Raw genomic sequence first — 23,615 nt, 5'->3', positions numbered from 1 at the left:
ATTCCCATTTCACAGCAGGATTTCTGCTAAATGTACTTTTTTATTGAGTTGATTGATTTACTTTCATATCTGCTACACTTCTTTATCTTTCTCTGCTACCAGTCATGAATATACCTTTTGAATCCCCCTTTCTGTTGATGGACTTCAGCTGAGCTGAACAATCTAGACATCATTTTACAGGTCATTTTTCAGTGGAAATGCCAGTTACTGCAGTGTTACTCCATTCAGTGTTCATAGGTAATTCCTGTTACTACCAACACATTTGGGTAAAACACAAAATCATATTTTCTTTTTTTTTTTAATCTGAATTATATATCAGCCAGCTCAGTTAAATGATCTAGTCAAAATAGAAGGAGGAGAATTAGCAGCAGAGGACATAGTCTGCCGATATTGACTGAATGTATAGAGATAGTCCTACTGTAGAGATACCCATTTACAAAATGCAAAGGTGTCTCTTCCTAGCAGGCTGGGGATAGCATGGTATTTAACACAAATTTAAAAAAAAAAGACCAAGAATTCTAATACATAACATTTTAGAACATTGTTTCTAAACTGTTAGTATACAAACAAATTAGATCAATGAATACAGCTAATTACTGGCACCTGAAACAGACTAGAGATGGTGGAAAATAAGCAAATTAAAAAAGAGCTTAAATGACCAATGAAATGGCCATTAACCTTCACTTTAATGACCAGGCAAATAGCAGTTTGTGCTACCTTTGGAGCATCTGATGTTTGGAACAACCCATCAATAAGGAGTGCAAGAATAAGGATTGTGAGAAAAGTTTTTCTTCCATGTGCAAACAGAGGTATTACAGTGCGATGTTACATCCATGTGGGTCAGTGATGAAAACTGCAAGTTAGCTAGTTAGCTCTAGGCATCCTGGATTTCCAAAGATGTGAAGAGTCAGCAGAACTGTGGCTGCTTCACTGTCTTCAGTAGTTTGTTAACCTAGGCAATTGCCTGTGCCTTGATCCTGAGTAATGCAGCCACCCGAAACATGCCAAAATTCCAATAATTATTATTATATCACAATTCAATTCAGAGCATCAATATATGAGATGCTTTCATTGCTGGATAGATGTTTAACCACTTGTGTTAAGTACATTTAAAAAAATCTGCTCAGGAAGAGCATAAAAACTGTTGCCAGATTTTGCAGGCCTTTTCCTCTCTTACCACCTCTCACTCCCTCACCTAGGGACTGGTGAACTGCACAGGACTGGGAATTGTAAGTGGAAATCATGTATCTCAAAAAACTGAGGGCTGTAAAGGCATCACCAAAAACTGCTGTAGAACATAATTGCCCTGGGGTTGCCTTATCAGCACCAACATGCAGCTTTCTGTATATAAATATATATATATATATATATATATCCTTTTCACCATGGGGCACCCTACAGGGAAAACATACCTGAGCAGACTTGACCAGGGAAAAGAGATGAGGATGAACCTGTGCATCAGCAATTATAATTACCCAGAAAAGGATCAAGAAATGTTACTGGTACTGCTTCAACCCAGGGGTAAAATGGCAACTACAGCGAAGCTGCTTTATAGTCATTTCTCTTGTCTGTGTATGGAAGGAAGATTCCAGTCCTTCCTTCAGTCCTCATGGGCAAATCTCAGTTACTTGGACTTTGTTCAGGAGAAGGGTAAATTACCCTGAAGGAATTAGGAAGCATTATAGATTCAACATATGGGACCATATGTCATTGTATTGTTTCCAAATGTTTCTTTTTGAGCTTTTCCCTCCATTGCGAACAGCTTATTTCACCACACATTGTCTAGAGAAGAAGGGGGTTTCATATTCCCATTTCTTTCATTGAGCCACTATTAAATCTATATCGGTTTCGTAATACTGTTTGTCAACATTATTTCATCCTTTGTTTCAAACATGCACATCATAAGTGTGGTCTGAGGCAAGTGCTTTGAATATGTTGTTAAGGCACTGCCAAAGTCAGTGGCAGAAATAGAGAATACAAGCAGAGATGGTCCTAAACCATCCTTAAACCAAAATATTCCACTTGGTTATAAGGCTGTTCGCAATCAAACCATGCCTTTTGCTTGACCCTTAATACAGGGAAAACAGCACTTAGGTTTGATTATGAGTCTAATTAAACTAAAATTGAGGATGAGTGGATTCTGCTCTCTCTTTGCTATGCAGATCAATATCCTCATGTATTGTAAGTTGAGCTGGTCTGTGTTTCCTTCTTTTCCTGTGATTTTCTACTCCAGCCCTGGAGAAGAACTCGGATGTCCAGTGACATCTGTTCTAAATCATGTTTTGGAAAAAAATGTAAATACATAAAGCTTGAGGTCAGGCCCAGACAAAGCACTGGGCTAGCTCCCAGAACCTCTCTGCATCTGGGATTGTTTGATGTTAGGAAGGCCAATCAGAGCCTTCAGTGATGTAGCAGGAGACCCTTCAGATAAGGCTTTCCGTGGATTTGTTAACAGACATTGTAAGTATTAAAACTTTTTGCTGAGCTCCTTACCTATAAAAATCTGTAGCTGGCTGAGGGCTGACCTCCTCTGAAAAGGAGGAGCACAGGGTCCTTCAGAGGAGCACAGGATCTTCACGCTGTCCAAATGAGTGGAGATGGGTCTTCTGTGACCTTACCCCTGTGTTGGGGTAAATGGCTTCAGCCTCAACCACTCTCACACTTGTCATGTTTTTTATAATTAGTTTTTGGTTGTGTCTAATTCTGATAGTGTCAAGCTGCTGGTCTGCACAGGCCTGCATAGTTCCTGGACCTTTAATTTGTCAAAATTGATAGATTTGATGGATTCAAAGTTTTGCTCAGCAGTGATACCTTCACATTGGACTACTTGAAGGCAACATTGCAGAAGCAAGTGGTGAAAGCCACATTCATAAAAGATTTGAAATGCCTAAAAGAGTCTATTGAAATGTGCAGAGCTGGCATCAGCACACCTTAGATTCCTGGGTACGTTACAGAATTGTCCTAGGCACAGGATAGCTAACTGCTTAGTCTCTGTAAGCTTGATAGAGGCGCTTTTTGTTTGCCTATTCTAGGGCCTTTTGGACATTTATTGTTTCCCTAAGATCAGTAACTGAAAATCAAGCTCTATGGGAAAAGACACAGAGATGGAAAGACATCTTAACTAGAAAGCAGCTTTACAATGTGGAGTTGGCATATTTTACATTTTTATCCAGTGTGTATTTACCAATTAGTCAGCAGCCTGAGCCAGTGGATTTAATGAACTTTGTGTGATGTGTGCATAGCTTTTATTAATTGTGCCAATAGGGATAAACATTGGATACAAATAGATGCAGATGTCTCACTTCTTTCTCCTTTAAATAATACTATTTCTTGTTATTAAACTACTTTATTTTTATCTACTCTACATATTAGAAAGTGTTAAATTCTTATCTTCCATACAACTGTCCTTCCAAAGGTAAGGCTCAAAACTTTCACCGACCCATATTCTCACCGGTCTGGGCTATGCCCAAGGCAAATACAGAAGTTCAGAGAAGAAAGCATTTTCTCCTTCTCCCCTTTCTCCCATCAGTGGAATGTACATTAAATAGTAAGTAGGCCACAGAAACAGAGAGCATGTGAATGACTTGAGATCCTGGTAATTTGAGCAGTCAGAGAAAAAGGGGGCCAGCACCTGGCTTTCAATCTCTGTTTCAATGAATATTTAACTACTTTATGTAAAGTGGAACACTTTCAACAAATGAGGCTGAGAGAAACCTACCTAAGAATATTCTCTTACCCAGCAGTTAGGCTACTCTCCTGAGAAGTGTGATGTTTGGGTTCAAGTCCCTGTGCCAAATCACTTAAAGGAGGTGCTTGAAGCTACATCTTTCACAACCTAAGAACATGGCCTAATCACTGAGTTTTTGAATATCAGGGGTGGCAGCATTACCTCCTCTGTTTTGGGAAAGGAGTCCCCTTGTGACAAAATCAAAATGTTTTGTTTTTTGAGATGCCAGAATGAATTCTTTCAACATCTCTGAAGTTTTTTCATGTTATTTCAGCTGAAACTGTTAGTTAATATGACCTGAATTCACAAAAAAAAGTTTCTGTTGCCCTAAAATTGCAATATTAGTGAAGAAGTAAGTTGATAAAAAAGAAGCCTGACTAACTTCTAACTCAGGTGCAGTTACAGTTGTCTCGTCTTGGTACTTCCTGAAGAGGGCCCATCTGTGGCTGTGCTTCATGGTTTCCACTGGGATGCTTCTCTTCCACACAGGTGGAAATTCCTACCCTTTAGAAGGAGGGCTGTGATCTTGAGTACCCAGAACTGAAAGCAGATTAAATTATCCTGCTGCAGCATGCTAATGGCCAAGCAGTAGGAACACTTTTCAGAAATCTTTAAGCATTTTCACCATTAAACACCATTTGGAGCTTATACAACTAAATGCTGGGCTATTTTTAAAGATAAAACCCCTTATGGACATTGGTAACTAGTGAGATCGCTTTATTGACTTTGTGTGCTACTTTAATAGTTCCTCATCTTCAAATGCCAGTAATCTAGAACAGAATTTTTGATACCATCAAAGAGAAAAGACAGAACCCAAAACATAGGCACTTCTTGTGATGTCACTGAATTTTTTTCTCCCACTGAGTATGAACAATAAGCATGTTTTTCTGATGGACAGTGAGTTAAATAGCTTACTAGTGAGTTAATAGCTTTTACTAGATGTTAGAAACATGTCTGGGTGCCACTGTAGTTGCACTTGACAGCAGAAGAACACTTTTTATTCGCAGGTTTGTCATGAATTCTTTAAAAGGATAAGAAAAACATGGTTACAGGCAGGGTTATTGGTTTTGTCCTTTTGGTTCTACATGAAGAATGAGCTTTGCCTTCTCTTCAGTGGTGTGATACATGACAGGACATGAAACATTTACTTCTGACTATTTTCATAATCCACAGATAAAACTAGAAAAGATAACCAGGTGTGCTCTCTCAGCTCCTTGGTCCCATTGGACCCTCTCCCACCATGGTGTTTCATTGCAAGGATGAACTCTTGATGGGCTCAGCCTCTTTTTGGTGGACCCAAGTTCAAAGCTAGTGTTTGGGCACTCAAATCTTTCTGGAATAGTGGCTCAAGCTACTGCTGTTTCTTGTGTAAGAGAAGCAATACATCATGTAGCTCTTCATAATATGATTTACTATCTCTTTTTGTATGTGTGTTGAGCTCCAGTGAAATAAGTAATGATGATGTTTAGAATGTCATCATTAGACATCTGTATTTAGCACTTCAGCAGCGATAACTGGGAAATTCATCCCTCACAAGGCTGATGTTGCACATCCTGTGTATGTTCAAACTGTTCTGGTTATCTGTAGCCATGGGGGAAAAAGAAAGAAGGACAAGTGTAATTAAGACATAAGCCCTTTGCTGGCACTGTCAGATGGTACAGGCACCTTCTCATCACAGGCCACACAGCAGCTGTGTAGCCAGCCTGCCCACATCCTGCCCTGTAATGCTTCATTTTGAAACCAAGTAACTAGAGCCCTCTTTCTCTGAAAAATAAATATGTGAACCACGTAAAGCTAAGACTTCATATACCAAAACAGCTACCTAATATGTTTTGTATCTCTGCACTAACTTTCCAGATTAAGTCCTAATAGCAGAGACATGTGGATTGCAAAAAAGTTTGATAAATGTAGTTCTCCTCGCCTATGTATTTTACAAATAAAAATAAGGATTTATGGTTCTGTGTAAGTAATGTTGTGAACAAAATTGTGCCAAATTAATGATGAAAGAACGGTAATTTGTTTTGTACAAGTACGTGTTATTGATTGACACTAATAAAAAGGGATAAATCATGGAATGTGGAAGGGACTCACAAGGATCATCTAGTTCAACCCTTAGCCCCACACAGGACCATCCCCAAGAATCAAACCATATGCCGGAGACCATTGTCCAAATGCTTCTTGAACTCTGGCAGTCTTGGTGCTGTGACCACTTCCCTGGGGAGGCTGTTCCAGTGCCCAGCCACCCTCTGGGTGAAAATCCTTTTCCTGATACCCAGCCTAAACCTCCCCTGACACAACTCAGGCCATTCCCTCGGGTCCTGTCACTGGTCCCCACAGAGAAGAGATCAGTGTCTGCCCCTTCTCTTCCCTTCACAAGGAAGTTATAAGTGCAATGATTCTCTCCTCAGTCTCCTCTTCTCCAGGCTGAACAAACCAAGTGAACACAGCCACTTCTTATACAGCTTCCCCTCAAGACCCTTCACCATCTTCATGGCCCTCCTTTGGATGCTCTCTAAGAGCTTAATATTTTTCCTGTGTTGTGGTACCCAAAACTGCACACAATATTCAAGGTGAGGCTGCTCCAGTGCAGAGCAGAGCAGGAGAATCCCTTTCCTCAACTGGCTGGCGATGCTGCGCCTGATGGCAAAGCAGGACACGGTTGGCCCTCCTGGCTGCCAGGGTACTGCTGACTCATATTCAACTTGCCATCGACCAGGACTCCCAGGTCCCTTTCCATGGCACAGCTTTCCAGCGTCTCATTCCCCAGTCTGTCTGTGCATCTGGAGTTGCCCCATCCCAGGTGCAGAATCCGGCACTTTCCCTTGATGAACTTCATATGGTTGGTGATTGCTCAGCCCTCTCATTTGTCCAGGTCTCTCTGCAGGGCCTTTGAGGGAGTCAACAGCTCCTCCCAGTTTTGTGTCATCTGCAAACTTGCTTAGTATCCCTTCCAGTACTGTCTCCAAGTCATTTAGGAAGATGTTGAAGAGCACAGGGCCCAAGATGGAGCCCTGTGGAACCCCAGTAGTTACCTCATTCACTGTTACCCTTTGTGCTTGACCCGTGAGCCAGTTGCTGACCCACCACATGATGTGTTTATCCATCTATGTGCTGGACAGTTTGTCCAGAAGGACACTGTGAGAGACAGTACTGAAAGCCTTACTGAAATCCAAAGTGATGACATCAACTGGCTTCCCTGGATCAGCTAGATGGGTTACCTCATCTTAAAAGGAAATCAAGTTCAACAAGCCGTGCTGGCTGTGATCAATGACTGTGTTGTCCTCCAGGTGCTTTTCAATACTTCACAGAATAATCTTCTCCGTAACTTTACCAGGCACTGAGGTGAGACTGACAGGCCTGTAGTTTCCAGGGATCTCCTTCTTGCCCTTGAAAATCGAGATAACTCACCAGCTTCCAATCAGCTGGGACCTCTCCAGATTCCCAAGGCCACTCAAAAATCATCGAGAGAGGTTTTGCAATGACATCAGCAGCTCTTTGAGGATTCTGGAATGAATTCCATCAAATTGGTGGAACTATGGAGTTCCATCAGAACTCCATAGATTTGTAGGGATTCAGCTGGAGCAGCAGATCCTGCACATTTTCAGAGTCAACTGGAGTTAATCATTCTCTCAGTCATGGTCCTCCAGCTCAGGGCACTGAGACCCCCTTGGTCCATCATCCATGTTAAAGACAGAAGCAAAGAAAACATTAAACACCTCTGCCTTGTCTCTGTCCCTGCTTGGGAGGTAACCATCCTCATCCTGTAACGGGCCAATGATATTTCTACACTGCCTATTGCCATTAATGTATTTGATAAAACTCTTATTATTGTCCACCACATTTCTGGCAGCTGCAACTCCAGCTGACCTTTGGCTGCATGAATTTTCTCCCTACAGTGGCAAGCAGCATCTCTGTATCCTTCCCATGTCACTTGACCTTGCTTCTACTGGGCATACACCTTCCTTTTTATGCCTTATTTCCAAGAGAAGATGCCTACTCAGCCAAGCCAGCCTTCTGCCTGACCTGCTTGATTTCCAGCATTTGGAAATTGCTGCTCCTGTGCCCTTAGGAGGTGATGTTTGAAAGGTGACCAGCACTGATGGACACCCAAGGAGTTAAAACTCTATTATATGTGCCATTATACATTTTCATTTTTATCATATTTCTCTGAACTGTATTAATATCAGTGTGGTCTTCTGATACTTTCCAATTTTTCCCTTGTATCATATGCTTAGTTTTGGGGCTGGCTTCAGAGGAACTAATTCTAGTAGTGAAGGTGTGCACCTGTGTTTGTGTTTTCACAAACATGAGCCTTTCTACTGGGAGCAGGATATTGTCATTATTATGGCATTACTTCAATAGGAGATTTTGATGAATCTGTTCACAGCGATAAAACTGATTTTTAGGTTTTGTCTCCATGGGAAAGTTAGTACAGAATAAGCTGTAATATAAATTTATGATATAGCAACTCAATGCATGCCAGCGCTTTGCAAAGCTGCTCAAACTAGATGTGAATCAGACCCCGGAGGCAGTATAGCTGGATGAGTGCAGTGCCGTGCCTAAGCTAATTAGTCCTACTGAGAAGTAGGATATGTTATGGAAGAGAGTTATGTTAATATGGCCATACTTCTTGGCTATCTGAAAGAGGCAAATTGGAAGTGGCATTCTGTGGCAATGGGTACACATGCGCTAGTTTGGTCATGTTGTAACTCTTTATGATCCTTTGTAGGTCATTCACCCAAGGAATTTGTGCACAGTAGTTAATAAAGTGTTAATTCACAAACTTTGCATACTCTGCAATACCCACAGACCAAAGTACAGAATCAGGGCACAAACCAATTTTGACGTTGTTATATCAAAAGCTATTCTATAGGGATACACTATTTAATTACCAGCCAAGAATCTAGTACAGACTTGTAAGAAAGAGGTTGAAAAAAAATCAAATATCTGTAGTAGTTAGGAGGTGGAAAATGCATCCAAATCAACTCCACAAAAAAAATTTCTGAAATCACTTGTTCTGTGTTTTCTGGAGTGACAAGAAATTCCCTGTACCTGCACAGGGTAACACACCATGAAGGGGCCTGATTTTCCAGAAGGGGTGAGCTTCTGGAAGTAATGGTTTAAAAATCAGCCCTTCCAATGCCTCAGTTTGAACCCTGAAATCACTGCTCATTTTGGTAAAGAAGGGTTCATCAAGTTCTGAGGAATAAAATGCCATCAAAGTCACTTGAATTAGTGATGTATTTATGAGAGAAATAAGGAATCTAACTAATTCTGTAGCATTTACCATTTTAAATAAGTGACAATCAAGTACAAAGACTGTGTTCAGAGGGGAATATAGTACAGTGAGCTGATATACTAATGCAAGCTGTGCCCTGTCAAGAAAGGTGAGTTTAGAACAAAACAATATATTGTTACATAAGCAAGTCACTATTATACCAGAAAGTCAACTTACTTTATTTGTATATGTGTGCATGTGTGTATATCTTCCTCTGCCCTCATGAGCTGAAGTCTTCACCAAATTTTTCTTTAAAATTTTCTTTAAAAGCATTTAGAAAGTACTGGATGAAAATTCTGCATACTCTGTATGCTTTGCACTCCCCAAACTCTTATTGCAGGTGGTGTTGCTAGGTATCATGAAATACATAGCTTAAAATTGCTTTATTAGTATTGAGATCTTATGGTTGGAATTCTTTGCAGACCTCCCTCAGTTTTCTTTTCTTTTTTCCTCACTTTCTGAGGACAGTTTGGTAGTAGTGTAAGCTCCCATCTACTATTTCAGGGTGAAAGTTAATGAACTGCACCTTTGGAAATTATGACCCCTTATTTTTATACGAATCTAGAATTCTGCTTCTAGATTCATAGTGTAAGCTGCCAATAAATGGTTGTGATTTGGATTTGGAAGCAGAAAAAAACCCCAATGTAGATGCTCTTTCACATCTTTAAAGCCTGAAGGTTTTTTCTATCCCTACTTATTTTTTGAAATCTGAATAGTTTGATTATGCTTCTTCATATTTCTCTTTCGAAATATTGCCTCAGAATTTACTGGCCTGAGTTTGATCTGTAGATCACTTGTGAACCATCATAAATCGAGGGTCTAATATTAGGGGTCCCAGTAGCACCTAACAACCCCTTAAAGAAATAGATTGCTAGAGGACACAATCAGCAGAATTAGTTTCCTTTACCTAGCCAAGATACCTCCTTTCCTTCCAACATTTGCAAATGTTAGACCAAATCACTGTAGCAACACTGGGAAGCAGATATCTAACTATTGGCATTTTTGCAAGCTTCAGTCAAGCCTTCTTTATTACTTCCTTTAAAACCTACCGCTGCCAACTGCCTTGAATTCAGAAAAAGACCTTCGTCCTTAATGAAGAAATCTACTGAGAGTTTTATCTTGGGCTTCTACCATTTATTCTTTGAAATATATGCTGAATCTGCTACACTCAAATTTGAGATACTAGTTGTATCAATATGGACCCATGGTTTCAAGCCTTTAGATATGCAAATTGTGTTTCTGTAACGAACAAAACCTTAGAGACCATGCTGTTGTGGTTCCACAGAGCCTTTATTGCGCCTCATCATTATGCTAAATTAATACAAATTTCCTGTGTGTCCAGAATTCAAAGTCAATCAAGTGGCTTAATCTCTGAGGGTATGGGATAAAAATGCTATTATTACAGTTTGGAAGAAGGTGAGGGATTACCTTTAAATGCATCCAGGCTACCACAGCAACTCTGAAACACAGACCATTATGAACCACATCTTAACTGAGTGTGAACTTACAGATTGCCTCCTGCCCTACTTTTGATTACACAGACTAACTCCTTGTAACTGTACGATGCATTTTTGGCAATTTCAGTAGTTGGCTCTGTAGAGAAGCAGTATTAGAAAGGTATTTGTGATTTGTTACTCTTCTTTAATGCACTGAATGTTTTGACTACTTTTAAAAGTTAATCTCAGTGTTTACTTTTTATGTTTGTTTCATCTTTTTCCCCATATGCTTTGCTTCTGTTAGCTAGAATCCACAAGATGAACCAGTGCCAATTGTCCAGTGAGTTTTCTGAGGCGTATTAGCACATGATATGCAGCTCTTGAGATCCACAATCTGCAGTTTAAAAACTTGTGCATTAGTAGCTCCAAATGTGTTTTGGAGACTATCTCTAAAATTGATGATACTGTCATGTTATTTTGGATTTGTATTTTAAAGTTACCAAAGCTATTTATTCAATCATGTTGACTAAATCATCATCCTAATTTTTCTTTGAAGGCATAACTGTCATCTTATTGTGGAGAAGTATCATGAGTGGCTCCACTGTTGATGCAATGTTTGTGAGAATTTTTTGATATCTTTTGTTTCTGAGAAATTTTGGAAATTTCTCATACCTCCAACATGATATGTGGCTTTATTTTGGAAGACAGAGAAGGACAAAATTTCACTTGAGATACTTTTTAATCCTATTTTCTTTAACTTCACTAAATAAATAAACTGCATGAACAGGCTGAGTCCCAAACATGGCGTAATGCTGATAAGACAAGCTTGCATAATGGCAAGCCTTTTGGTGCACAGTGCCTGTGTAGGTGTCCCAGTGTTTCTACTTTAGGACACCTCAGACAAATACTCATGAAGAAGGGAAAATGGGGCATGTCCAGAAAACTGAAGAATGTTTGGCTTTCCTTTGTGTTCATCTTTGCATGGAATTTCAATTTCTGCCTTCCATAAGCTCAGCCTGATCTGGTGCACTGCTAACAGAAAGGCAAGTGTAATACAACCTTCCTGCCATAAACACTTAAAGTTGACCTCGAAATGATCTTTACAGTGAAGACTCTGACATGTACCTTATGAGAAGTTACCTCAACCTCAGGTTCAGGTGCTTCTTGGGGATTTGTTCTGCTTGAATTTATTTTAATTGATCTCTTTTCTGGTCGTTTGAATGTTAGCAACCTTACAAAAAAAAAAAAAAAAGAAAAAGAAAAAGAAAACCATAAGAAAGAGCATTTCCAGTCCATCCAAATCTGTTTATCCTAATTTTCTCTCTCTCACAGTAACCAAGAGGAAAAGCCTAGGGTATAGTACAGAAGTAGGGCAAGCAGAGATACTCGCCCAGAACACTCTCCAAACATAGTTTGTGGCTCAGGGATATCTCAATCTGGAAGTGATCTCTTTGCATTTGATTGCTCTTGATAGGTTTTTCTCCTGTGAAATTCTTCATTCACTCGTATTGATCATACAACATTGCTCAAACAGCGAGAGATACATCACTTATCTCACATAATAATGTGAGATAGATATTTCTTATCACCTGGTGACTATTGGATTAGGGAGGCCCTCTAGAAACAGAAAATATGCTGTGATATGTAGTAATTCCATCATACTTGGAATGCCCTGGTTTTTATCAGTAACTGTCTCCTGAAAAGATCGCAAGCCAGTTATATCCTGGGCTGCACGAAGGGCAGCATGACCAGCAAGTCGAGGGGGGTGATTCTGCCCCTCTGCTCTGCTCTCATGAGACCCCCACCTGGTGTACTGTATCCAGCTTAGGGTTTCCCAGCACAGGAAGGACATGGACCTGTTGGAGAGAGTTCAGAGGAGGACCACCAAGTTAATTACAGGGATGGAGCACCTCTCCTATGAGGTAAGGCTAAGGGAATTCAATTTGTTCAGCCGGGCAAAGAGAAGGCTTCATTGTGACCTAATTGCAGCTTTCCAGTACCTAAAAAGGGGGCTTACAACAAAGATGGAGAGAAACTTTTTACAAGGGCACGTAGTGTCAGGACAAAGGTGAATGGCTTCAAACTGAAAGAGTGTGGGTTTAGATTAGATATTAGGAAGAAATTCTTTACTCTAAGAGTGGTGAGACACTGGAACATGTTCCTCAGAGAAGTTGTGGCTGCGCCATCCCTGGAAGTGTTCAAGGCCGGGTTGGATGGGGCTCTGAGCAACCTGGTCTAGTGGAAGGTGTCCCTGTCTGCATTGGGGGATTTGGAACTGTATGATCTTCAAGGTTCCTTCCAATCCAAGCCATTCTATGATTCTATGAATTAACGAAAAAGCAGCTTCCACAACCACCTTGGGTCAAGTTTAAGGAGGGAAAGAAAAATAATGATCATTTAAGTTTCCTGCATTGTCCAGAAGTAGTTTCTGTTATTCAGATGGCTTGGATGAATTTTTTTTCCCTGATGTTAAGGTTGTAGCTATGTAAAACTCTTGGACTTTGAGTAGTTAGTTGACTAGTTGCCACACCTCTGGAACCCACTGTAATATGTTATTATGTGCAGGGCATATGAGGGCTTGTGTGTATTCAACGTACCGGAAGACACGTCTTCAGGACTGTACTTGTAGAAGCGTGCCGTTTGCTGACAGGTTTGAATCTTACCCGTGTTAGTCACTGACAGTTTCGTTCTTTGGTATGCTTTGTTTAATCTCTGCCTTTTCCCTCTGCAGTCAAATCACTCACAATAGAAACTGAAAGAACTGACAAATACTGAAGGATCCAAATTGTGTTGGAAGGGGGAAAAAAAGCAAAAGCCAAGATTCTAACTATTTATGGATCTTGTTTCCCAGCAAAGTGTATCTAAAAGCCATTGTCTCAGGGTTCAGAGACAGCTAAATGATTGATTTCACATAAAATATTTGTTGTTCTAATTACAGTATCATCTGGGTCATTGGCAACAAACAGATGCAAAAACAGCCTTTACATACCATCTTGAAAAACTTATTCTTTGCTTAGTGTGCTTTGTGATCTAAAGCATATGGCTTTGCATATAACTGCAGTATCCAAAATGAAGCTGTACATAATGAATCACTGGGTGGAAGAAAATGCTTTGCTTCTGTTACAAGTTCTTTCAGTGTGTGTATTTGAATGGTTCTGTTTAGGGTTATAAACAAAAGGCTATGCTCACGGTTTTAGCAGTGTGTTACAGATTCTGGGATGCACATGACATCAAAGAGGCTACACTAATTTCCCCAGCAGTCTATGGCTCTTGGCACTATGAGCACACTCCATCTGAATAAACAGAATTCTAGTTCACCACAGTTGTGTGGGGGATCCAAGGTGATCATGAAGCTTGCTTTTCTGTTACATTAAATCTTTCTATAGGACTTTTTACCCCTCCAGATTCTGTGTTTTCGGTGGATCTGGTAACTACATATGGAGCTACAGACTTAGACTACAAAGCACTTGACACTGAAAATAATTAAACCTATGATACTATTCTTACCTACCAAATCCAGGTAAGAGCTTTAAGTACACTGGAGTTGCAGGATTTGCTAAGGATTATTCATTCTTTCTAAGCATTAATATATGTATTTTAAAAGTAGTGAGCATCCTTTCCATTAGCAACACTTATATGAAACTTCAGTAAGACATTTTGTGAGAGGTAACAATGTCTGAGGCCTTGTAACTCCTCGAAGCATATCTGATTTATTGTTCTTTCCATGCTTGCTTGTCACTAGCAGCATGAAGAGTGCCAGCCCCTATAAATAGTCCTGGACACTCTTATGTAGAGGAAGGGACGAAGGGAATTTGGTGGCAAGAATGGTTCCCGTCATACTAGATCTCATTATATCAACATAATGGATGGCCTTATTGAACATTTGCAGAGGTCTGAAGCTACTGGTAGGTAAGCATGAAATATTCTGGACAGAATTACAGTTGTTAATAGTGTTAAATATGTCAATATGCCTTCAGGTTCCTGATATTACTAGATTAATTGAATCCTTTGATGCCAGAATTTAGGTTCTACTGTTTCACCGTTAATGGTTGTTTATTCCCTTTTCTTCTTTTCCTTAGTTTCTCAGGACTTTACTTGATAGTTTATTTTTTTGTCTTTTTTCTGTCCATTTCTGTTTCCTGTAGTTTTCTCTTTTCCCTGTTACTAACCTCAGAAGGGAAAAGAAGATAATGGAGACATACTTCATTACTCAAGTCACCAAGTAGTCTTGCTCTTTATTCTCTCCTACCCTGTGTTGTTGTCTCTTGGTGTGCTTTTGCCTGTGCTGAGATTAAAATCTTACAGAGGCAGTGTGTTTATTTTCTATCAGCCTCCAGCATTTTTGCAGAACTACCATAATATAATTATGTAGCATAGACAGGATAACTTTATTATTTCCGAATGAAGCTACAGATTATTCTATAGTAGGTGTTCCGTGAAGCCTGTTAGACTTGTTATCCTGTCCTTGTTTCTGATGCATTTATAGTTGGTAGCATTTAACAGGCAGTATACAAATATGCTGTGATGTGGGCCTGGTGTGGGCCTAAAGTGTGCTCATGCTAAAGCCACACTGACTGCAGTCTAGTACAGGGATGTGCAAGATAGTTCTGTGCTAACTGGATTGGGTATGGCAGGCAGGCGCAGCAGGAGCTCAGTGGGGACTAAATGCCTGAGTATTCACTCTGCTTCTCAGGCACATTTTTTGTTTTACTCCCATTTTGCATTTTAGTCCTGTTTTGCACTTCGGATGTGATACAAATTTGTGCAAATGGTGGAGAATCATGGAAATGGAAAAGGAAGAAAAATACTTTTGGTGTGAACACTCATAGCCACACTGTATGCCCTTTGTAAATCCCTCTTTTTTAAAATAAAGATGAGATAATTAAAATCACGAAGTCTAGTTAATTTACAGCAATTTTTACTGCATAAGTGATGTTAAGTCACTCCCATTTAACACTGATATGAGTGGGACCAGAATCATTAGCCCCTTGAGTCCTCTGCTTAAACACACTTGCATGGCACACAAGAAAATGTAGCTGTTCCTTGAAATCAACATGCTGCAAATAATTATCCACTGATATCCAGTCCAGGAGGAGGATGTATATTATCATTGTCTGTGAGGTCATTTCTGCATTTGCCTAAGACTTCAAGAGGAAAAGTGAAGTTAACTTGCTGCCTTGAAAAATGATTCAAAACTGGAAACTTGAAAACATCAAAATACATATAAATTATCAAATGAGAACAAAGACAAGTTTTTCCACAAAAGTCTTCTCCCCAGGCTATAACAATGCTTTACATGGGCATGATCAATATATCCAGGCTTGAGAACCAAAGTCTTTTGGAATAAATTAGACTGGCAGGAAAAGAAACAAACAAAGAACAAATTAACATGATTTTAAACATTGCTTAAATTTTCATGAATGTAGACCTTGAGATGTTATGATGAGATCCCATGAGTCTGTGCTAATATTTGCTTATAATTAAGGGTTGCACTTTCATGTTTCATCTGATATTATAGATTGGAAATCAGCTACATGCTTACTGTTTTTCTTGGTCATACTGATTTATCTGCCTTATTTGCTTATCTGTTAATATTATATATGGTCCCCTAAATGGCCCCATTACCTTTCCTTTAACAGACTGCCCCTTCTCATAGTCTAAATCTCCTTGTTTGAGTAATTAGAAAAGGACTACCCTTACTGTGATACTAGGTTTGTGTTCACCTACAAGAGAAAAAGAGACAAGAGTAACCCCTTCCAAACCTGCTTTGTGTAAATGGCTTCAGAAGTAAAATGAGAGTATTCAGCTCCAGCCTTTATTATGTGTTGTGGTGGATGAAGCCCTTCAGCGAGGGAATTGGCAACACAGCCTCTTTGGGGCACTGACACATTGGCAAAGAACCCTTCTGTGCATTCCTTGCAAAAAAGTTAAGATGTCATCCAGAGTTTAGAGCCCCAGGTGTGCTGCACCAACCTTAAACAATCTGACTCGCATCAGTGGATTTTACAAGTTCCAAATGCAGTTGTAGCAGTCTCATCACAATTTTCTCTGCAGAATTCTCCATATAGGAAAAATTAGCAGTGTTTGGCAAGGTTATCAGTGTCAAGGGGTTTTTGAAGCAGTGGTTTAATCATGAACAGCTTATGAGGACCCTAGTTTCATTTCAGTGAGCAAAGTCTGATGATTCTTGGTTCCTCTGACAAGTGTGCCCAATGCCTGGTCCCCAAGTTTTCAATACCAAGATAAGCAGGACAGTCAGGACATCTAAGATGAGATCTTCACTGCATATCAAGTGAAGTCATCTGCCCCGTGGGAAGTCATTAGAAAAATACATTTTTGGAGCTACTGTTTTGAGTATTGGTCAAAGCCAAAATCCTAGATGCAAAAGTCCTTGTGTCAGTGCTAAAGAGCACTTTGAAGTCTGTTGTTAAATCTTACTGTTTGGCAGTTTGTACATTTCTGAAAGAGTCCTTTGCAGCTTATGGAAAGGATGGATTTTTAAACAGAAAAATCTTCTAAATAAGATAAGGCATAAGAAATGTGCTAATCATCTCCAAGCCAAGAGATGTCATTAAAAGTGTCAGTATGATGGATGTGATGGCTAATTGAAGAAAAATATTTCCATTTCAGCCATAAGAAAGCAAAGAAGAAAAATAACATGGAAATTCAGAAACTATATCCCAGAATTCAAAAGATCAATACAAAGTCTGCATTAAACTTGTGATAAAAATCACACTAGAAAAGTTAATTCCTATTAAGCTAGAAGTAGTCAGTGTCGTGTCTTTGATAGTTTTTAACTTTAGCTTAAGTCAAAACATGCCTTTTCTAAAAGCTTCTAATCTCAACCTGAGCCTCCATCATACTGCTAAATTTTCACCTAATTGATTGCTTTTAGTATGTGCTGTATTTCTGGTCTAAAATTTTCTTTCATTTCTGACGATTAGATAGCTTACACTTTTGTTTATGAAGATGAAAAACCCTCCACCTTCTATGCAGGGGTTTAAACTTGCTTCAAATCACCTCTTAACCTTCTTTTGAAAAAAAAATGAAATGGAACAGTCTTCTTATATTTCTCACTGTATAGTAGATTTTCCAGATTTCAGATTTTTCTTGCACTTGACTGCACCCACTTCAAAATAATTCTACACACAATGATGAAACTGTTTTCTTGTTTCTATTGAGTAGTCCTCTCTTCTTTGCACCCAGTCTATTTCATATTCAACCGAATATCCATAATTCCCAAATCTCTCCTGGAGACACTGCTTTCCAAGTATGCAATTCCCAGTTCATAAAAATGTATCTTGAATGTTTGACTTTGCATTTAGTTGAAAATACACGTCTTTTTATTCTCTCTGAGCACTGCAAGGTCCTGATGTGTTGGCTTGGGATGTTATGTATCAGAGATATAAAAAAGATAATCAAGTGTGGTAATAGAGGAGTAAACAGAAACACCATCAGTTTGTTTACTTATAAATGCTTTCTACTCCAACGGATTAACCCATTAGCCAATTTATAATTCCATTCACTATAAGCAATATCAGTTTTGCGATAGCTTTAGGGAACCATCCACATAAACCTGCTCATCCATGTGTATCAGCCTCTCTGGGTTCAAGAGAGGAAAAGAAGAGGATGCCCAGAACCTCAGCTGCCCTACACTTAGATTAACTGACACAGTGCACTTGGCAGAAAGCGTTTTACCTACTCTGTGTTATTTCTGCATCGCCATAAGGGGTTTATCAGTTAAGAAATTGTAACCTAAGGAGTTTCTGTGCTTAGAGTTGCAAGCAAAGGTTTTCTTTTAGACAAAAGGGGGTCAGATCTCTGTCTTAAAAAGTGGTGCTAAAGGATGACCTGAAGAAAGTACATGTGCTCACTCTCTCATCTGGTCTCTAAATTTGTAGCAAACTAAGGAGCCTGGACATGCCAGAGGCACTTGGCACAATTTTCATGCAGTACAGACAATACCTTGTTAATTATACTGGTGCTGCTGCTATTGCTATTAAAATGACAAGTGACTTTTTTCTCGTTGGTGGCTTTAAGTTTGTCATCAAAGCAAAATATTTCAGAACAGCATTTAAAATGCCTATTCAATTGCTGAGTGTGGAGCACATGTTAATACCATTTTGTCCAGATATGGTAGTTTATGATAAACGTTACCAGATTTTGTACTGTTGTACTATATGCTACTAAGACAAATGGGCCCACTGAAAGGGTATTTCCTTTGGAGAACACAAGCTGCAGACCACCCATAGCATACACAGAAATAATTAAGTGTCCAGATTAAAAGGTAGAGCAAAATGTCAGTGTCTCAGAATCCTAATGAATAAAAGACATTTTAAAAAAAACAACTTATACATATGGGTGTTTTGAAAAAAGAATGTGAAGGCTGCAAGAGCACCTAGGGGAAAGGAAAAAAGAACACCCCATCATATCATTGTACTGTTAGAAAATTTCTAAATATTTGTGTGCTGTGTTTTTGCTTCTGGAAAGCTGCAGAGAGGTGTGTGAAATTATGCAAAACTGTGAGGACCTGAGTTTATACCAGTCTCTTGCTGGAATAGAGAAGTTATTCATGGAGAGGTATTCAAGAACTATATTGCTATAAGAAGGAACTCAAATGGCCTTGTGACTGAAAACATTGCTTGCAAAAATTGTGGACTCTGCTGTCCTGAGACAGAAAGCTCTAAGATCAATTTGAGTAACTTTCAGAGCAGAGAGAGACTAGAATGTAGTTATGGTAGGTCATTTGCAAAACTTGCAGAGACTTCAGAGAGAACAAAATTGCATCTATATCCTATCTAAATCATAGTGAAAAAACTTTTCAAAGACACAGATATTATTTGGGCACCCAGTTTTCCCAGAAGTAGTTTCTGGTACAGCTTCTACCTTGTCTGGTTTTTCACGATACAGGTAAATAGCAAAGTTTCAGGCTCAACCATCACAATCTCTTTAGGAAAAGCATAAAGGTTTACTGAACTTGAAAGTATAAAGTATTGAAGCATTGGATAATAAATTAGCAAGCAGTGTGAGTGTATTATTTTAAAGTTATTTTGTATTACTGGATAAATATAACCTTTCTCTACAGAATTGTTTTGAATTTTAGACCCAGCTCTGCAGTCAGTGTCCTGGTGATCATTTAACCCACCCATCCCTCTGAGGCGTTGTGATAGAATGGAACAAGTGCTCCTTTCCCACACAGACATTGCAGTCACACACTGAGAGGAAACTACTATCTTTCAAATTTTACTGTTTAGAGGTAGAAAGACAGTGAAAAAGAGAAAAATCTCCCAGGACAGTCAGTCTTTTGGCTCAAAAGGCCAAAGTTCAACCATCATTCCTCATTCAGATTGCAGATACCAACTGCAAACCTGGGTGTATAATAAACCTCCTTTGTAATGTTACCTGCTCCTTGAGGCCAGATCTTACAGTGGATTTGTGAGATTGGAGTCCCACATCTGCACAGGCCATATTAACTTCAGCTTTGAAGTGCTTAAAGGAACCAATGTGCTACTTGATCTTTGTGCTGGTCTTTTGTATTGGAACAAGTTCCCTGTGCAGTGTGGAATGCATATGTGATAAGATGTATATTTTTCCTTCAGTGCCACCAAAATCTGTTTTTATTCATCCTGTCACTAAAATAATTTTTAACAGGGAAATATCAGAAAAGTCAAAGGCATCGGAAGAATTATTTGAATGACCCTTTCTTACCCCCCACACTGTCTTTTAGTAACTTAGTTATCCTGAAAATAGTTATCCTGGAAATCTAGAGGATGTGCCACAGAAAATGCCTGGTAAAATAGAGTACAGCACATCATAATGTCCTTTTTCCTTAATACCCCCCCAAAAAAAAAAAAGAAAAGCTGTTAGTTCTTTTCAGAAACCCTTCTGAAATGTTTCCTTCATCTTTAAACTCTGCTTTCCAGATGACTTTAAGCAACTGTTACTTTATAGCACATCACAAATTATATTAAGAAAGCGTAATTCCAAACCAGTCCTGTTACTCTGATTAAATAGAGAGCCATGTCAAGAAGGAAGCCTTTTTATATAATAAAAATGATGATAATGGACGAAGTCTCATCAGTCCAAAGGCTTTATTCTTGTCTACTGTAGAAAAACGATTTTGTTGCTCCTGAATGATATATCCCTAGCTAGGCACAATATACCTCATTTCCTGCTTAGATAACAGAAGATACTAAGATAAAGTGTGAAAGGAATAAGGAGCCATGGGATATAGATATATGAAAGAGTAAAAAATGTTAAAAAGTAAAAATGAAGTTCTGCTTAAAAACTTGTGTTTGAACTAAGTTTCAAAAGAGAAAACAAAGATCCCTGAGTTTCTGTTTACTTTGGATAGAACTTGCTAATAAATCCAGGACCAAATAGGACAGAAGAAAAGACTGTTTATAGACTAAAATGCGCTAAGACGTTCACAGCACCTGGCACAGCTTAAAACTAAATTGTGTTATCTTACTGTAGGTTCAGAAAACTGTCTTGAACAGAAGCTGAGAACACCTCGTCGACGATGTCAGCAGCCCAAAATGCTGAATAGCCCTGAGGACAACATGTACTATAACCAGTTAAATGTGAGTTCAAAGTGGCAATAAAGCTGTTTTACTGGCTTTGTTTCCAGTTAATAATTCTGTTATTAATACCTGTTTCAGCCCCTCCAGCCCCACCCCCACGTTCTTCTGCTCTCGTCTTGAACATGTGCTTATGCTCTTTATCTGTTGCTTTCATGTCAGGATGTCTGCCTTCACGGTGAATAATTGATGTGGTTTATCAAAGACGAGCAAGATGCATGCTTCATCAGGCTCACTTGAGCCCTTTGATCAAAAAAATTATGCTGTGACTTCTGATATTATCAGCATCTGCTTGCATTCAACACAAAATCACTTTGAATTAAAAATTAACGACTTGCTGCTTTGCTTTGACTGTGTGTTCTTGGCCCTCTCCACAGGGAACTCTAGAATATCAAGGGAGCAAGAGGAAGCCAAGAAAACTTGGGTAAATATCTATCTTCTTAGTTCTAAGCAACTGTAAACAGAAGAAGTCCTTTGTGATATTACAGAATATGCAAAACTTTCTAGAGAGGTTTCTAAAAATAAACAATTAACATATTTCTGTGCATTGACATTGGACATTTTCTGCAGAAGCAAATGTAAAACTTGCATGTAACTGCTGTCTGCAGACACTAGAACTGATTCTTACAAAACATGCTCCCCAGCTCTCTCTACTATTACTACCAAAAAAGTAGCTTCTTCATATTTTTAAGTGCATTTAGCACTAGTGAAGGGTGCCAGAGGAAGGGTGTTGAACTGAAGTTCTGTGACCTAGAACTTGGCCAGGAGCCCTGCCAGCTTTGCAGCAGCACAATTAGATGGGCCTCTGCCCTCCTGGGGGAGCACATTTGAAGAACTGATGGAGAGGCCACTCAGCCCAGAAGGGAGTTGCTCCTTCTCTGTTGAACTGAGTCAGTTCTCATTGTTACATGAGCAGTTATCACCTGGTATAGGTAGAAAAAGCCAGACTGGCTCCTATAGAATTGCCAGAATATTTCCTTGCCTGATTACATAGACCACAGAGGATGGATGCTTGGTCTTCTTGCAAATGCATTTTATTACAAACATATACAAGAACTTTCTGTATTATGTCCTCTGGTTTTTATTAATCTTCTGAATATAACGTTATGAATAGGAGGTCTTTGAGTCAAGGTTAAAACCCAAAATTTTGCATAACTGCACAAGATTTGGTTTATTTTATCTCCCTCCCCTTAGTTTAAAAAAGTTTGTATTATGGGAATAAAAACACTAACGTGGGACTGCAGTGCTCATCATACATCACAGGAAAATGAAAGCCCCTTGCTGTCAACAGGGCTTTCCCCAAAAATTGATGGTGTAGTCTTTGGCTCATATTCACAGCAAACCATCATCTGAAATATGATACAAAAATCATACTCTACTGGTGGAACATCATCATCATGGCTAGGCTTCGCGAACGAAGATTTGGGAAGGGCTCTACCCACGTTTCTTGCAAGCGTGTTGGTGGCTAAAAAGGCCAATTGGTGGAACATACACAGACAAAAAAAAAAAAAAAAAAGCCACATTGCTCAAAGTAAATGCCCATTGGATATAAATATTTGTTCTCTCATTCTGTACGCACAAACTGAATGACTGTATTGCATTTCACTGATCCTCAGGACCATTCAGAGTATAATAATCAAAAAGTAATAGTAGTTAAAGTATGTATAAAAGCTGTATCTTTCTCATCAAATCATCCCATCTTTTTTTTTCCTTTCTTATACTAGCACTCTTCATTTTTACATCCGCAGAGAAGTTTCTATTTCTGAAGATACTGACAGAACTAAATTTTAACTTTATAAATATTGTTTGTTTCCTCAAGCCAAATCAAAGTGCTGGATGGAGAGGATGAGTATTACGAATCATTGTCAGCTGTTGAATCTACTCCTGAAGATGACAGTTTTCTTAGTTCCCCATCTCCTCCTTCTTCGAGACGTGTGTCTTTTGCTCAAAGCTGAACCTCACTTACTCTATTGACTAATACTGGTAAGAGTATTCTGCTGATAATCTCTTCCAATTAAGTTTGTGCATGTGTGTTTATATAATATATTAAAAATAACATTTCTGCCAGTAACATTAGTTCACTAGTTTAAACCTGGGTTTGCAGCTGTAAAGTATTTCATTTAGCTGTATTTCTATAAACAATTCCAGTAAAGGGGAGCAGCACTACCTGTACGTGTTGATGTTGATAATGGACACGTTTCTTTAGCCGCAAGGCTAGTTTATACAACTCTGACCCCTTCTTTCCTGCTTCCCCCTCCCCTGGCTGCTGTTCCCTCCCTGTGTCATCCCTTCTGTTGTGCTGGCACAACTGCTGGTAAAGCTGTGTGAAAAGTAAGATCAAGGAACTGAACTGGATTAAAAGAACTCTGTACTAAAAATTTTAATCTGGAGTCATAGTGAAAATGTTTTGTATTTCATTAGACTGGTATTAAACATTATTCTTTACAACTTTCTGTGCTGTATATGGCTTCTAACACTGCAAAAACGTACAGAGTAAAATCATCTAAAATATAAGTGTGTCTCAGTTTACCTTGTAAATAGTTTTCTTATAAAGTATTAGTTTATATATGTTTAGCTTGGAGAATTATTTCAAA

The 23,615-nt window shown here is 39.0% G+C and overlaps 1 protein-coding gene across 12 annotated transcripts in view; it reads left to right on the top strand.

Annotated features, from left to right (window-relative positions):
* The window catches only part of MYO3B (myosin IIIB), a 202,899-nt gene that overhangs the window by 176,112 nt on the left and 3,172 nt on the right, over positions 1–23,615 (top strand). For 11 of the 12 annotated variants that reach the window (XM_027678608.1, XM_027678606.1, XM_027678609.1 and 8 more), the window contains 3 exons: positions 20,918–21,024; positions 21,399–21,445; positions 22,841–23,530. In XM_027678608.1, the coding sequence (XP_027534409.1) occupies positions 20,918–21,024; positions 21,399–21,445; positions 22,841–22,976 (290 nt within the window). In that variant the 3' untranslated portion in view covers positions 22,977–23,530. Of the gene's footprint in view, positions 1–20,917; positions 21,025–21,398; positions 21,446–22,840; positions 23,531–23,615 lie in introns of those variants that run through there. The other variant, XM_027678607.1, reaches the window with a different exon arrangement.

This window comes from Neopelma chrysocephalum, unplaced genomic scaffold (genome assembly GCF_003984885.1).
Source record: "Neopelma chrysocephalum unplaced genomic scaffold, ASM398488v2 Primary Assembly neopelma1_44, whole genome shotgun sequence".
NCBI classification, from domain to species: Eukaryota; Metazoa; Chordata; class Aves; order Passeriformes; family Pipridae; genus Neopelma; species Neopelma chrysocephalum.
This window is presented reverse-complemented; position numbering and strand designations above follow the sequence as displayed.